The sequence below is a fragment of the Sycon ciliatum genome, chromosome 2 (genome assembly GCF_964019385.1).
Source record: "Sycon ciliatum chromosome 2, ocSycCili1.1, whole genome shotgun sequence".
Taxonomy (NCBI): domain Eukaryota; kingdom Metazoa; phylum Porifera; class Calcarea; order Leucosolenida; family Sycettidae; genus Sycon; species Sycon ciliatum.
In genome coordinates, this window is record NC_088644.1 from 32522206 (window position 1) to 32539626 (window position 17421).

The 17421-nt window shown below is 48.4% G+C and overlaps 2 protein-coding genes across 2 annotated transcripts; one reads left to right on the forward strand and one right to left on the reverse strand.

Moving 5' to 3' along the window:
• The first annotated feature begins 1078 nt into the window (after positions 1-1078).
• On the forward strand, positions 1079-6637 carry LOC135810503 (uncharacterized). The gene has a single exon (XM_065323993.1). The coding sequence runs from the start codon at positions 1079-1081 to the stop codon at positions 6635-6637; it is 5559 nt and encodes a 1852-aa protein (XP_065180065.1).
• Positions 6638-7692: 1055 nt separating this feature from the next.
• On the reverse strand, positions 7693-9030 carry LOC135810504 (uncharacterized protein K02A2.6-like). Its single transcript, XM_065323995.1, has one exon. The coding sequence runs from the start codon at positions 9028-9030 to the stop codon at positions 7693-7695; it is 1338 nt and encodes a 445-aa protein (XP_065180067.1).
• Between the last annotated feature and the right edge of the window lie 8391 nt (positions 9031-17421).

Genomic DNA, 17421 nt, shown 5'->3' on the forward strand with positions numbered 1-17421 from the left:
ATAATAATAATAATAATAATAATAATAGTCCATGGACCACGTCTAAAAAGTAAGAAATTAACGAAATGTGATAGCCGAAAATTAAAATTTCACACAAAACCTCACAATAATCACTCACAGAATGAAAAGCTACATGTGGAAGACCTTTTCCCCTCGTGATCCTCTTTCCTATGCATGCATGACATGCATGTTGCCAATTGTTGGTGCAGTACAAGTTTAGTGTTGAAAGCAGCATTTCAAGTGTTGTGATTATTGTGAGGTTTTGTGTGAAATTTTAATTTTCGGCTATCACATTTCGTTAATTTCTTACTTTTTAGACGTGGTCCATGGACTAGAACACAATAACTTTTTTTAGAAAACTGCCATGAAGCAGTTTTTATTGCTATAATACTTTTGGAGAGGCGATGGAACAGGGAAGAGAGTCTGGCTTGACCCACCCAGCAGAACCTGGGTGCGCTACAACACAAGCTACAGTACGCAGTAAAATTGTCGTAATTCCTTCGGATTTTTTATTCGAAAATTGAGTGCTCCAATCAGAAACAGCGAACTACAAGTAGTCAGATCGTCTCCGATTCAAGCACACGGGTCTACCATCGTCTACGCTTGGTGTGGCAGTTGAGGGCAGGGAGTAGTAACTTACTACTTCATTTTTGAGAGTGTCGTGAATATGCATCACGAATCCGCGTTACGCTCATTATTATGTCTTTATTTGTTTATGTGTTACATCATGTTGACGTCATGCTGATGTCTTGCTGCACGCATCGCGTGCACCGTTTTGCGGCTCTCAGCCCGCAGCATGCGCAGCGAGCCTGTCGCTCCTTTTTTTGCTGCCTTTTCCCTTTTGCATGCTTCACTTGTCTCTACTTGTCTCAACTAACTAGACCTTGTCTCAAATAAGGTTTTCTGGTGACACTCCTTTTCAAGTCACCTAATCCTTTCAAGTAACAAGTGCAATGTCGTTCCGTGAACCGGAACCACTCCATATTTGAGTTTACCAAGACGTATTTGTGCGTGGCTATACAAGCTCTCCCACTCAACAGTTCAAAGTTGCGCACAAACTTGGTGCCGAAACCCGGGAATGCCACCAAAAAAGGCTTCGAGTGCCGATGCTCCTAATCCGGCGTCAACTAAGCGGTATCGCGGCAAGATACTTCGGCTGCGGAAGAGCATCCAGCAATGCCTCGATGACGGCAATGCATTATTGTCTGGAGCTCCCTCATCTGCAACAGCAGAAAAGCTAAGTGAAACATGTGCATCTTTAGAGTCCGATGTCGTAGCATTTGATGAGGTCTGTGAGCTTTTGTCAAATTGTGTTGATTCCTCCGCCCTGGAGAGCTCTGACGAAGCTGCTTGTAAACAGGAAGCAGACGATAATCTGGACTTCCAGTTTGAAACTATGAGCGTGATCAAAAAGCTCAAATTCCGAATTTCTCAACTGAAATCAGCAGCAGATTGTCAGACCTCTCCAGAGTCGAGTACTAACAAATCGGACGACGACTCAGTTGTCAAGCTAATGCAAAGCCAGATGAAAGAGTTACTCACCATTCATCGTCAAACACAGGAACAAACTCAATCTCTGCTACAACAGCATAGTGAATCACTCACCACTCAAGCATCTCACAAGTCCACTGTCAATTTACCAAAGTTAGGTTTACCTAAATTCAACGGTGACATTCTGCAATGGAAGTCTTTCCACGACATGTTCATGGCATCTGTACACAAACACACTGGATTAAGCGATGTACAGAAGCTTTCCTACCTAAAGGAGCATGTGACACACAATGCACTCGACACCATTTCTGGTTTGTCTCTGTCAGATGCTAATTATGCTGTTGCTCTTGGCCTGCTCGACGAGCGTTATGGCAACACGCAGGTGCAGGTTAATGCTCACCATGTCGCCCTGATGGAAACTCCACCGGCAACCAACAAGCCGTCCTCGCTCCGTAAGCTGTACGATACGGTAGAACTACACCTACGCAGTCTCAACGCTCTTGAAGAAGACACTGACCAACCAATCTTCATTTCACTGATGACCAGCAAGCTTCCGCGTCACGTGCTTGCGCAACTTGAGTTGCAGAAAGGCATTGATCCGTGGTCTGTCGCCGAGTTGAGAGTCAAACTGTGTGCGTATATAGTAGCGCAGGAGACAGCCGAGCGCCAGTCCAGTCATGCCGCCAGCAGCAAACATGAACAGCCGTCTTCCGTACATAAGTCGTCCGTACTTCTTGTTGGCGAGTCGAGTCGCCAGTCACAGCCAAGAAAGAAAGTCTGCGCTTTCTGCAGGGAAAGCCACTACTCTGACATGTGTTCCAAGTATAGCACTCTTGAAACAAGGAAACCACGCCTCGGCGACAAGTGCCAACGGTGCCTACGGCCAGGCCACAGTGTTTCGTCATGTAGTCTGCAGAAGCCTTGCTTCTATTGTCGTAAGCCTGACCACCACTCCAGTCTGTGTCCCGTGAAATTCGGTGCACACCCAAGCTCCGCAATGTGTGCCAACGCGGCACCTTTCCAGCCACGTCCTGCCATTACCACAGTCGCAGGCGACAACCAGTCCGTCATCATGCAAACCGCAGTTGCAGATGTAGTGTCCAACTCTTCCGGTACCCCGACGACGCTGTCTGCACGTATACTGTTCGATAGTGGCTCTTGCCGGTCGTACGTCACGCAGGCGCTCCAGGCGAAAGCCAACCTCAGTGTTCTAGGTCAAGATCACATTGCCCTCTCTACTTTCGGTAGTGCATCGAGGAACACGTCTCAGTACCCACGCGTCGAAGTCAATCTCAAACTGAAGAATGGCTCAATCCTTCCGCTGTCCGCCAATGTGATTCCCCAAATCACTTCACCGATATGGCGCGTCCCCTTGGACACCAACAGGCACCCGAGCCTCAACACCCTTCCTCTTGCGGAGCCGCTCACGTCATCCAACGATCGCCTGTGTATCGACATCCTCATTGGTCTTGATTACTACTACAAGATCCTGGGCACAGACCGCATCTCCTTTCCCGATGGCCTGCAGCTTTTGGACTCGTCACTTGGTTTCGTTTGCGCCGGAACAGTAGCAACTGAGCACGCCTGTTCGGTAATCGAGACCAACACCACCTTAGCCGTAGCAAGTCATCGACGTGAAGATCCCTCGTTTGACCTTGAGCGCTTCTGGGCTGTTGAAGATTTCGACTCTCTCAGTGCGACACGCCCCAGCAACGATCATGCGTATGACGACTTTCTCCAATCGGTCGTGTTTGAGGACGGACGGTACACCGTCGGGTGGCCTTGGCGACAACAACATCCGCCTTTGGAAAACAACTTTCCACTTGCTTTCGGACGTTTGAAGTCACTCATTAAACGTCTCCGTCACGAGCCTGATACCTTCGTCAAGTACAGCAAGGTACTTGAAGAGCAACTATCACTTGGTATCATCGAACGCGTTGCTTGTCCCAGCCAGAGAGACAACTCGCATCCAATCCACTACTTGCCACATCACTGTGTTTTCAAGCTGTCCAGCAGCACCACTAAGATCCGTGTCGTGTACGACGCATCCGCTCGTGTATCGAAGACCTCGCCCAGTCTCAATGATTGTCTGTATCCTGGGCCGTGCATGATCCCTGATCTCTGCGGCATTCTCCTGCGTTTCCGCATGCACCCTATTGCCGTCTGTAGTGACATCGAGAAGGCGTTCTTACAGATGAATTTGAACGTAGCCGATCGTGATGTCACTCGTTTCTTGTGGTTGGATGACCCCAACCAACCAGTCAACTACAGTAATCTCCAAACTCTGCGTTTCTGTAGAGTCCCTTTCGGTGTTGTTTCCAGCCCTTTCTTGCTGTCTGCAACGATCAAGTACCACCTCACGCAGACCTGTTCACCGGAGACAGACGACATTCTCCGAAACACGTACGTAGACAACATCATCCTGGGCAAGGACACCATCAACGATGCTGTCGCTCACTATCAATCAGCAAAGGCGACGTTCTCCGCAATCAGCATGAACCTTAGAGAGTGGGCATCGAACTCTTCCGAAGTTTTGGACAAGATCCCAGAACACGATCGCTCAAGAAGCACTCGCGAGAAATGCCTTGGTCTCCATTGGGACCCCAGAGAGGACGTCTTGTCCGTACAGTCGCCTAATGCAGCTAACCTTGTTGTCACTACGAAACGCCAGGTTCTACAGGCACTGTCTCGCTTCTTCGACCCGCTTGGCTTGTTCGCCCCCGTGTCCATCAGAGCGAAGGTTCTTATGCAAGATATCTGGAAGCTTGCTGTGTCATGGGATGACCCACTGCCCTCCGACGTCCTCAGTCGCTGGCACCCAATAGCCGCCGACCTTGACGAGTCTAGCAGCTATCCGATCTTGCGCTACGTCGGTGTACCCACATGTAAGAGTCCGTCGTATCAGTTGCATGTCTTCTGCGATGCGTCAGCGATCGCCTATGCTGCCGTTGCGTACTTGGAAAGCACTGTCGGTGACAAGAATCAGCGGCACATCATCTTCAGCAAGACGAAGGTGTCTCCCGTCAAGGGTCAAACGATCCCACGGTTAGAGTTGATGGCGGCAAGCCTAGGATCTCGCCTTATCGTGTATCTACGCAAGCAACTGGACATCCAGTTCCAAGCCACTCATCTGTACACCGACTCAACGACTGTACTCCATTGGCTCAAGTCCACGAAGCTCCCCGTCTTTGAGCAGAACCGCGTCAACGCCATCGCAGCCGTTCCAGACGTTCTCCACCACTACGTCCCGACAAAGCTGAATCCAGCCGACCTGCCATCCCGTGGATTGAGCGCCTCAGCCTTGTTAAAATGCGACACCTGGTGGAACGGCCCCAGCCTGCCGATTGAAGGCACCACTGCAGCAACCGTCACTGTTGCGCCGGCGGAGGGTCCTCTGGAAGTCACCTCAAAGGGGTCGGGGGGTCAGCCATTTGGTCAGGGTTCACAGACAAATAAAAAATCTGATGCATTCCCATATGGCATTGTTGTGAACGACTTCTCGTCGTTCGACTCTTTAGTGCGTGTGTCTGCACTTTGCTTTCGTTTCCTCTGTAGGCTGCGGAAGAAACCAACTCCATCTGGACCTCTCACGCCTAGAGAAATCGAAGCAGCAGAGCAAGTCTGGATCAGCCACAGCCAGTCTGCACACTATGCAGATGTTATCACCGCTCTGTCCAGTGGGAAGCAACATCCGCTGGCAACTAAGCTCAACTTAGTGCTCGACAACGGAGTACTGAGATGCCGTGGAAGACTGGAGAATGCTGACCTCTGCTCCAAATCGAGGTTTCCCGTCCTGATCTCCAAGGAACACGCCATTGCCAACCTGATCATACGTGATTGCCACCTCAAGGTCATGCATGGCGGCGTAGCGCACACACTATCCCGTGTCCGATATCAGTTTTGGATCCCGAAAGGCAGATCAGCTGTAAAGGCCCTCGTGCGCCGCTGTCAGACGTGCATTCGCTACGAAGGCGCGCCATACAAGACACCTCAGATGAGTCCGCTACCTTCTACCAGAGTGACCCAAGCGCGACCATTCTCACACATCGGCCTGGACTACTTTGGCCCAGTCCTCGTCCGTACACAGTCAGAAACCGCTAAGGCATGGGTCTGCCTGATCACGTGCATGGTGACCAGAGCTGTTCATTTGGAGCCAGTCCACGACATGACAGCTGTCGAGTTTCTGCTCGCATTGAGACGTTTCGTCGCCCGCCGTGGCACGCCAGAGCTAGTTGTGTCTGACAACGCTCCCCAATTTAAGCTGGCCAAGTCCGCTCTTGACATTGCCTGGAGCAACATTGTGGTGGACACCAGTGTTACGTCCTACATTAGCCGCCATCAAATCCAGTGGCACTTCATCGTTGCCAACTCTCCGTGGATGGGTGGAATGTATGAAAGGCTTGTGGGTATTGTCAAGCGTTCTATGCGCAAGACCATTGGGAGACGCCTCCTCACATCCAGCCAACTCGCCACTCTCCTGCCAGAAGTTGAGTCTGTCGTCAATTCTCGGCCGCTAGTCTATGTCGACGAAGAACAGTGCACAGTCCTGACGCCTGGTCATTTTATCAGCCTGTCTGCCACACAGGGGTTCTTCACGGTCAGCAACGACCCGACCGACCCGGATTACCAGCCTATCAATTCCTCTGCAGACAGCCTGTTGGACCTTTGGAAGAAGGGCCAACGACATCTTGATCAGTTCTGGCTCGCCTGGAGGAACGAGTACCTCCTCAGTCTGCGAGAAGCCCACACGTCATCGTTCAAGCAGTCAAGGACTCGATCCTCAACGTTTCCGAAGCCTGCTGACGTTGTCCTCATCAAGGAGGAATTACCTCGCGGCCACTGGCGCCTTGGGCGAATCCAAGAAGTCCACACCAGCAGTGATGGCAACATCCGCTCTGCCACCGTCCTCACTTCGGACAAACGTACCATCAAGCGGCCAGTAAGCTTACTGTGTCCGCTTGAGACCAGCAGTACCTCGGAATCCCCAGGTACCCCAGCTCAGGAGACCAGCAGTACCTCGGAATCCTCAGCTACCCCAGCTCAGAAGACTAGCACTCCCTTTGCGGTCGTACGAAGACCGACACGAGCCGCTGCCAGCAAGTTTCAGTCCAACTTGCAGGATTTGATCGCCGATGGCCGTGTTTAACTCTCTCTCTCTCTCTCCCTCTCGCTCTCATTGCTCTCGCATTCTTTATGCTCTTCAGTTATCTTTCCACATGTTTTGTGTGAAATTTCTCCTTGTTATTAATTATGGTTAATTCTGTTCTCTGGCCAATGCCCGGGGAGTGTCGTGAATATGCATCACGAATCCGCGTTACGCTCATTATTATGTCTTTATTTGTTTATGTGTTACATCATGTTGACGTCATGCTGATGTCTTGCTGCACGCATCGCGTGCACCGTTTTGCGGCTCTCAGCCCGCAGCATGCGCAGCGAGCCTGTCGCTCCTTTTTTTGCTGCCTTTTCCCTTTTGCATGCTTCCCTTGTCTCTACTTGTCTCAACTAACTAGACCTTGTCTCAAATAAGGTTTTCTGGTGACACTCCTTTTCAAGTCACCTAATCCTTTCAAGTAACAAGTGCAATGTCGTTCCGTGAACCGGAACCACTCCATATTTGAGTTTACCAAGACGTATTTGTGCGTGGCTATACAAGCTCTCCCACTCAACAGTTCAAAGTTGCGCACAGAGAGCAAGATGGTCAGTGGAGCCGCAGATTCAGCAGGTCTTTAGCAGCACCGTACAGGAGACCCATATCCTCGAATCAAGGACCCAGCAAAAAGTGGGTCGCGAGTATTTCAAAAAGCGTTTACCGGGCAGCGCTGAAATTTGGCATACCGTTAGCGGGCCGTATGTTGATGGTGTAACAACTTGATGAGTCAAGGAATAGATACCCAATGGGAGTAGATAGCATGGTATATATAGGGGGGAGAGCATAGGTGATAACTAACACAATGCAAGTGTAGATGATGTAAGTGTGGGGATAAGGTGTGAATGGAAGTGTGAGGGTAAGCACTAACTCAATGCTGGTGGAATATGTCACATCTCTCCTTTCCCTAATGATTAGGAGTGTACCTTGTTAAGAGTAGGCATACAGGCAAGGTCTAGTAAAAGATGAACTATGTAGGGAATATTAGAAGTCCAATAGGCTGATGCATGGAGGTCAAGCTGCGCATGCGTGTCTAGATTCTCAATCATGTTGTACTAGTAGTAAACATAGTCATCTGCCTTCTTTTCTTTTCTATTGCGCTGCGAATAGCGAGGCTCTGCCGGACTGTCCAATCTATCCGCGTCATCTGTTGCTTCCGGAGGGGTCATACCGTCACCCACACTCCCCGGGCCAGAGGGAACGTTGTCATCACTCGTATCCGGCATGCGCGCTGCCGACTCCTGCTTGTCATCATTTTTAGGTTCGTAGTTGGTGCGTAGATGACGGGATGTGCGCCTTCTTCCATCTGTCAGTATGTATGATCTTGGCGCTTCGTGTTGTTCTCTAATACTGCTAGGTGTCCATTTCCCTCGTTCACGAACCAGCACATCGTCACCTGGCCTGAATTCTGGTCGTTCTTTTGCGGTTCGGTTATAGTAGTACTCCTGGCGAGCTTGTTGCTTTTGAAGACCTGCCGCAGGGTCCACCGTCTTGGGTTCCAGCTTTTTCGCTGGCATTGGCAGTCGGTCCCGCAGCCTGCGTCCCATGAGCACCTGTGCTGGGCTGTATTCCGTGCCGGAGATTCTGGTGTTCCGATAGTTCAGCAGCGCGAACTCTGGATCCATTGAGTGGTCTTCCAGCGCTTTTTTCAGAATTCGTTTCACTATTTTCACCACATTTTCACTTTTTCCATTGCTTTGGCTGTATGTCGGTGAGCTTGTGACTATTTTGAATTGCCACTCTTTTGCAAATTCCTTCATCTCTTTGCTCGCGTATGGCATGTTGTCTGCTATCATGACTTCCGGTATGCCGTGGCGAGAGAAGATGTTCTTCAGCTTGGTAATGACAGCTGCCGAGGTTTTGGTCGTGCCTAGACAGTTGACTTCTGGGTACTTTGAAGTGTAGTCAGCTACGACCAGGTAGTAGCGTCCATTGAACTCCAGTATGTCACTCCCAAGCTTGGTCCAAGGTAGTTTTGGTATCTCATGTGGTAGCATTGGTTCACGGCAGTTGCTTGGTTGGAATCGCTGACACACTGGGCATCGCTTGACCATGTCTTCAATATCTTGCTGGATTCCAGGCCAGTAAACACATTCCGATGCACGGTATTTGCACTTCTCCACGCCTTGGTGTGATTCGTGGAGAATCCGTAGAACATATTGTTGCATGCTGGCTGGCACAATAAACCGTTCGCCCACAAAGAGGATGCCATCCAAATATGAGATTCTGTCCCTCATGCTCCAGAATCGTCTGACACAGGGCGGTGTAGCCTTGAACGTTTCCGGCCAACCATCCTCGACGACCTTCTTCAGTAGTTGCAGCTCACTGTCTTTCTTTGTCTCTGCAATTAGCTGGTCGAGTCTCTCCTCTGTGGTGTCTGTGAGCTCGCCCATATCATAGACCAGGACGCCGTCCTCTAGGGTTTGCGAAGTTCAGCAGCGCCAACTCTGGATCCATTGCTTTTGTCTTGGTAAGTTGTCTTGATAGTAGCCGTTCCCTCTGGTCGAACCGTGCTGTGATCAAAGCCAGAGAGTATGGTAGTAGTTGTGTCAAGCTGCTGGTCCGGCCGTATGCTCCTGAAGACAGACAATGGCAGTACGGATGCCATTGCACCGGTGTCCAGCTTGAACAACGTTGGTTGTTGATCCAGGATAATGGTCTCCTTCCATCTGTCTGCTGATAGTTCACCGACTAGGATCGTTCCAAACGACCGCGTCTGAACGGCTTGCTCTTGTACTGCTGTCTGCTCTATTGCTGTGACTGCTGGTGACTTTGAAGGCGCGCATCCCGTAAGATGCTGTCCTTCGTGGCTGGAAACTCGCACATCTCCGCCATTCTACGGAGCTCCATGGTATACGAGTCAATGTCTTCATTTTCTTCCTGTTTCCGGGTGAGCAATAAGTATCGTTCCATTGTTGCATTTGCTTTCGGGATGCAGAACTCTTCGAATTTCTCCTTCAGCTTGTCAATGTCCTTCTTGTCCTCCTCTGTGTCAAACTGCAATGTTTGGTACACTTTCTGGCTATCTTCTCCTATGACATGGAGAAATACCGCGGCTTGGATGGCGCCATCCTTGTCCTTGAGTCCAGAGGCAATTGAATAAAATTCAAACGCCTGTTTGAACCGCCTCCACGCGTCCGCCTTATTGGGACAGTTTATCAGGAGCTGTTCTGGCGACTTGAGCTGGTCCATGGTCCTTGAATCTGCAGAATCTGCAGCATCCGACTTCTGACACCATGTAACAACTTGATGAGTCAAGGAATAGATACCCAATGGGAGTATTATTATTTTATTATTATTTATTCTTCTTTTACTAGGGAATTCCCAACAGGCGTCAGCGCCTTTTTACAGGGAACCCTAGGTATAAAGGGAGTAGATAGCATGGTACTTATATAGGGGGGAGAGCATAGGTGATAACTAACACAATGCAAGTGTAGATGATATACGTGTGGGGATAAGGTGTGAATGGAAGTGTGAGGGTAAGCACTAACTCAATGCTGGTGGAATATGTCACAGATGGTATAATTATGTGAAAACTAAACGAAATCGGAACAAGTTTAGGTACAATTTCAGGGTTGGTTTGGTTTGGTTTGGTTTTATTATTTCAGTTCGTTGCCTCAACAGTACAAAGTACAAATATCAAGAGGGACGAACGAAAAGAGAAAATAAAACATAGCAGAGAGGAAGATGCAACTGAAAGGAAAGAAAAACGGAGAAGGAATGTGGACTGGGCGGATTCATGAACCATTACTAGAGCAGGGCAATGCATGAACAGAAGAGGCAAATCCGTCGATATTCATGTTTAAAAAATCCAAGCCTTATTTTATTGGTGAAATACATTTTCAAAAAGGAGGGGGTATAGGGATATAGTCAATTTGTCGTCATTTAGAGCGTGCAAAAGTTCTGTAGAAAATGATCTAATGTCCTCACTTCCTTTCAAGTGAGCAGGGAGGGCATTCCACATAAGGGATGCTCTGGAGGAAAAGGAATTGTACCCTACCATGGATTTATACAAGCAAATTGACAAATTGTTTGTTGTAGTCCCACGAGTTGACCGCTTAGAGGTGGGCAAAGGGAAAAGACTGCGTAAGCATGATGCAGGCTGAACAATATGACAAATAAACGTAAACGTAAGAAATTGATAAATGTATCGATATTCAAGGTGTTTTATTTGAAGAGAAGCAAGAAGGGGTGGTACAGCATCATAATATGAAGCACCGCAGGTAACTCGTACAGCTCTACGGAACAAGGTAAACAATCTCTCCCTGGACTGTGCTGATAGGTGGGATGCGTAAACAGGGAAACAATACTCAAAGTCGGGATGAATCACACTAAGCAGGTACTGGCGACGGGCAAATGCTGCCATTTGGCGGAAGGTGCGTCGCAACGCGCCTATCTTGCGTGACACCTTGCTGGTGAGATGATCTACGTGTGGAACAAATGAGAGCTTGTTATCGATAAGGATACCAAGGCAGCGAATTACACTCACTTCCCTTAAGGTAGTGCCGCCCAGCTCAACAAGAACGGGTCTTTGTACGTCAGGAGCATTCTTCGGCAAGATCCTCATGACCACGGTTTTGTCAACATTAACGCTCATGCCCAGTGATCTTAGTTCATTGTGTAGCTTAGTGAGAGCCGAGGACACGACATCGGCGCATACTATTGGATCTCGTGAGGAAGCGTACAAAGTCTTGTCATCGGCAAACATGAGGAGCTTTGCACCGCTCCCTGCAGCCAGGTCAGGTAAGAGTCGCACATAAAGGGTGGGACCCAAGATTGTTCCCTGCGGAACCCCTCGGGTTACAGGGAGAAGAGATGATGTTCCAGAGGCTATACATACACGCTGGTACCGGCTGTTCAGGTAGGAAGCGAACCATTTCAGGGCAGAACTATGAATGCCTAAGCTGTGCAAAGTAAAGATAAGTTCCTGGTGCACAACTCGATCAAAGGCCTTGCTTAAGTCAATAAATGCTACACCGGTTGTATGACCCACATCTCTAGCCAACGTCCAGTCATTTACAGCCAAGGTCATGACCTGCACTGTTGATCGCTGGGGCCGGAAGCCAAATTGATGATCGTGTAGACAATTATACAGGTCGAAGTCCCGCAGCAGTTGGTCAAGGGCAAGACGTTCAAGAATTTTGCTGAGAATGCTCGTAAGCGACACTGGGCGATAGTTGGACGGAGAGGTGTGATCACCCTGCTGGGATTTAAGAATGGGGGTGATATTAGCGATTTAAAAAAGATGAGGGAAAGTCGAAGATTGAAGAGAAGTATTGAAGATGGCTGATATAGAAGGTGCAATAACATTGGATGTGGCCTTCAGGATACTGGGAAGAAGACAATCGGGTCCTGGTGCTTTGCTGCTGTCGAGGGAGGCAAGTCTTGCCCTGACGTCTGTTACAGTGACTTGCTTAAACATACCAAATGCAGATTGAGGCGGGGGTCCATCTGGGATGTCGTACCTGGGGTTTGGATCAGTCACTATCTTATGGAAGAAGGTGTTCAACTCGTCAGCTGCAACCGCAGGAGGGATGTGGGAACGACATCGATTAGTTATGTGGTTGATAGTGGACCACAACAGCTTTGGGTTCTGTTTATATTTTAGGCACACGTTCTGGAAATGGGAATTTATAAGGCGACGGTAGAGATTGTTGCACCGAGTTCTCAGAGAGGTAAAACATCGCTGTAATGTAGTGTCAATGCAGCCACTGGCGCGATATCGACGAAAAGCTGATTTCCTCTGGCGGATGAGTGCCAAGAGCTCTGGGGTCATGAACGGGCAGTTCTTTTGCGCGGTCTTGTGTGTCTACCAGGCTGGTTGTACGGCGCTACCACATCTAGAACAGTGTTGAATTTACCCAGCCATTCGTCAAGCATTTGATCGACGTTTGTAGACGAGAACGAAGACAAGTTTGCATGCTCAAGCAGACCTATTAACTCTGGGAAGTTGATGTTCCTATAGTCGCGGGTCTTCCAGGTAACATCGTAAGCAGGCAGTTGTGTATTGGACTTTACATCCAATGCTGCATAAACCAGATCATGATCGGAGAACTCGCAGGGAGACACTACTCCGTCTCTGACTGCAGCCAGATTTGTGAGGATATAGTCAATTGACGAAGCAGATGAGGGGGTGGTCCGTGTCGCAGAACAAACTTTGTTCAGGAGGTTAAGGGGAAGAAGTAGCGACGAGTGTAAGCTTTGATACATTGATACGAGGGTGTTTCTGTTTTGGTACCCTGTGTCTCATTCGAGCACCCGGGTCGAGATGAAATGGCCAAAAAAAGTAGCTGATCACCGTCAATATGGAGTAAATAATAATAATAATAATAATGACAGTTCGCATTTCACTCATTGCATGAGGGCAACGCATCTGTTAACAATTTCGAGCCAAGCAGCTCTATCAGAAGCAGATTGCACAGCATCCAGAAGCGACAGATTAATGCATTGTAAGTCTTTCTTGACAACGTCGATCCATCTCAGACGTGGTCGTCCTCGGGGTCGTCGTATGTCTGTTGTGTTGATTGACATTAGGAGGGCTTGGAACGAGGACGATTCTTCGCCTTCCCTCACTACATGGCCGAACCACAGCAGTCTCCGTTGCCTGCAGACTTGAGATAGTGGGGTCTGCTCGGTTCTGGCATACAGCGCTGTGTTCGAGATTCGTTGTGGGTACGTGATACCAATGATGGTACGTAGTTTTTTCCGGTGCCATACATTGACGACGTCGGTTAATGTTTGCGATAAGGTCCAAAGCGCACAATTATACAGCAAGACAGGCAATATCAGGCAGGAAAACATACACAGCCTGGAATTCAGGTTGTGGCGTTTCCATGGAATGCTTGCAAATGCCCGATTTGCAGCAGACACTCTGGCTGCTATGTCTTCTGCTGTGCCTAGCATACTCCCCAGCAGCTTCACCGATTTCCAGGAATCATCTTCCTTGGTCACAGTGAAATATTGAGTTTTTGCCACGTTCAGCTTCAGATTGTCATCCGAGAAAACGGGTTCACACACACGGACGGTTTCTTCCACAGATGATCGCTCGTTCTGATGGGCAGTGGTGTCGTCTGCGTATTGTGTGAAAGTTGCTGGTAGGTCTGACGCGGGTAGAGCTTGCTCTCGGATCCTACGCATGGAACCTTCGGCGTAAGTTATAAACATTATTGGTGACATTGGGTCACCCTGGACGACGCCGATGTTCGTTGGAAATGGTTTGCGGAGTAAATGAGCATCCCAAAATTGGATATTAATTTTTTGGGAGTTTTTGCTGAAATTACCACTTAATAATAATAATAATAATAACAGCTCGCATGCTAACGCATCTGTCGGCAAAAGAGTTAGAGAAAACATAGAGAAAACGAGAAACACATGACATACACACCTTCTTCATTCTGTTATTGCAGGAAAAACTACCTCGATTCCACCATGAGCCTAGGCATGAGGAATATAATATTAAGTACAGAATGTTATTTACGAAAAGGATATTCAAGTAAGCGCAGATATTTTTTTAGCATGATAAGTAAGTTAGTACATTGATTCACAATGCCGAGCCAAGCTTCCCTGTCTTGGGAAATACCAGTAGCTTCCGCTTCGGCAATGGAAACGTTTATTGTCTCTAAGTCATTCTTGATGTTGTCGATCCATCTGGTGACGGGGCGTCCCCTGGGCTTCTTGATGTCTTTGGTGTCGATTGAAAGTCTTAGAGCTTTGTAGGATGAAGAGTCACTGCCTTCTCTGATTACATGGCCGAACCATAACAAGCGCCGTTCCCTGCATGTTTGGGTGATAGGCAATTGGTTGGACAGCTTGTATAAGTTTTTATTCGATATTTTTTGGGGATACACTACGCCGAGAATGGATCGTAGTTTGCTGCGATGCCATGTGTTGAGCCTGTTGCCGAGTGCTGCTGTCAAGGTCCACAGGCCACAGTTGTATAGTAGAACCGGAAGGATAAGAGTGGTAAACATAAGCATTCTAGATAATAAAGTGTGTCTCTTCCAGGCTATAGTGCCAAACGCTCGGTTAGCGGCATTGATACGGTTCTCGATGTCACTTCCAGATCCCAAGAGACTTCCAAGTAGTTTCGTCTTTCTCCATGCGTCATCATCCTTGGAAGGAGTTACAAATTGAGTTTTTGTTAGATTTAATCTCAGGTCATCCTGGGCGAAAATTGGCTCACATTTCGCTGCAGCGGCCCCCACAGCATCACGATCAGTGTCATGTATTGTGGTGTCATCTGCATACTGTGAGAAATGAGTATGCAGGCATGAAGGGGAGGTGCAGGCTGCTCTCACCTGCCTCATCGCACCTTCTGCGTAGACAATGAATATGGCCGGAGACATCGGGTCTCCCTGAACCACGCCGATATTGGTCGAGAAGGGAGCACTGAGCTGCCCAGCAATCTTCACCCTAGCTGTCGTATCGGAGACTAGCAATTATGTTCATCATTGAGGTGGGTGCACCCGAATCGGCCATTCGATCGAGCGCCTTGCCACGGTTCACTGTGTCGAATGCACCGCTGAAATCGAGTAATGCTGCCGAATAGTTCCAATTTCCGAACAAAGCTCTCTTACACAGAGACCACACACAGAACACCCCATCAGCTGTTGAGCGACCTGGTCTGAAACCGGCTTGTGACTCATCCACAAACTGCTGAATATTGGTGCTAATTCTCTTTGTGATTATGGTTGTAAGGACTTTCCGAACCACTGACAATAGCATTACTGGTCTGTAACTCTTCGGGGCTCCTTTCGGTTTGCCATTTTTGTATATTGGCACAACAATTCCAGTAGTCAGGTCTGCTGGGCAGTGCTGTAATTGGTGAATGACATTGAAAAATGAGGACAGCCAACCAGCTAGAATGTCAGAACCTGCACGCAGCACCTCACTGCTAGTTCCATCCTGACCGACTGCTCCGCCTACGTTTTGCTTCTGTATCGCTGCACGAACGTCTTCTGTTGAGAAAGGCTCATCATCCCTGACACCAGTCGCCGGCTGATGAACCGGTTTGCACGGCATGCTGGAATCTTAGAAAATTGATGAATAATATTCACCAAATTTCTGGAGGTTCCAACCAATGTCTGGGATGATCCTTCCATCAGCATCAGCCAGTTGGATGGGTGGTGTATTGTCACCGGCCCGCTCTCAGTTTGCGTAGGTTGTTAATTGCCTGGAACGGTAAGACCTCGGGTCAGGCCTAAGTGCATCGGCGTCCTTTGCCCGCTTTTGCCAGAGGAAGTCGCCTTCCTTCCGCAGGATGGAGCGCATTTCATGGAGAAGTTTCGATCTTTGAGTTTGCAAAGACGACCGCCACTTATTTTGCTCTAAATAGGCCATTACGAGAAATTGGCCCGAAATTTTCGCTAATATCATTTTTTTACAAATCAACTCTATCTACCAAGTACAAAAAAAGTGTAAGATACCAGTAAAACCAAGAAAAGTGACTGTTCACCAAAACACTGTGTCAGGCCATTGATTACCGCAAAGCTGGACCTATGCCTACATGTACATGTGCGGGTTGTCCGCAAATACTCAAAAGTTCTGCAGGGCAACTACTTGTAACTTGACCGGTATAATCGTACATGTACATGTACATGACTTGTGCTCGTTCATGCTCCTTCAGCTGAATGACTTTTCATGCAGTTTCACTGTCTACTGTACTAGTACATACATGTACTATACGGTCATTATGTTAATGTTACAAAGAATTGGGTTGGTGTCAACTGTCAACACTGTACTCCGCGCCAAAGCTGCTACCGGCATTTCCGCACCAACGATCAGACAAAGCATTCACATCGGCTCTGATCAGAGACAGTGTGTCGAACCATTCACTATCTTTGATAGGTTTGACATTCGTGGCGACACGACGTCAGACTTCTTATGTATGTGCTGCCGTATTTTCCGGAGTATACGCTGCACTTTGCACACTCAAAATTCACCCCAAAATTCACCGGGGATGCGGCTTATACATGTACTTGCTTTCGTGGAGTGTGACTGGTGAACTGTTCGTGCTGCTGTCTGCAAGCGTCGTGTGATCTCGTCGGGTCAAATGAAAAACCCATTACTACTATTTGACGGACCTGTGGAAGATGGCAACAAAGAATTATTGGTAGCACTGCTGCTTCTGTCAGGTCAATACAGACTCCCCTAGTATTGAAGTATTGTCTCCTGTCTCCTCAACATTGGTAGCACTGCCGCCTCTGTCAGGTCCGGGGCTGACAGAAGCTGATGGAATCCCCAGTTTATTATTATTATTATAGACAACACCTCATGGCATGAGAATAAAATCAGCCAGTACGGGAGATGTGGGTGTTAACCAACCATGGTGAATAAAGAAGAAAAGTAATGGTCAAGACAGAGAAGCATGGGAGGGACAGGTGATGGTGAATCTAGTGAGCAGATTTAAATGCGTCCAGGGTACTGGCATTGCGCGTAGTAGCGGGCAGCGCAAGCCAAGCAGAGTAAGCAACAAAGAGTGGAGAGGGTACAAGGGAGGACGTTTTAGCCAAGGGGAGGGCAACAGAGCATCTTGTCTGGGAGCCATCTGTGATTCGGAACCAGTTATACATGCTAAGATGAGGAGGATGTAGAGCTAGTTTAAATTTGTGAGCAAAAGTGCAAACTAATTTTGACGGTGGGTCGACAGTGGGCAAGCATTTGCAAGGACATACAGGGAAGCAGAAGAGTAGAGAGGGGGTAGACTAAACAGGATACGAAGAAGTTTTCTATGGTGGATTTCGAGATGCTCAGCGAGAACCGAGGACAAGCCACACCAGCTAACA

Bases quoted from the DNA above. Each gene is read 5' to 3' on its own strand.
- LOC135810503 (XM_065323993.1), top strand. From the start codon at position 1,079: ATGCCACCAAAAAAGGCTTCGAGTGCCGATGCTCCTAATCCGGCGTCA.
- LOC135810504 (XM_065323995.1), bottom strand. From the start codon at position 9,030: ATGGGCGAGCTCACAGACACCACAGAGGAGAGACTCGACCAGCTAATT.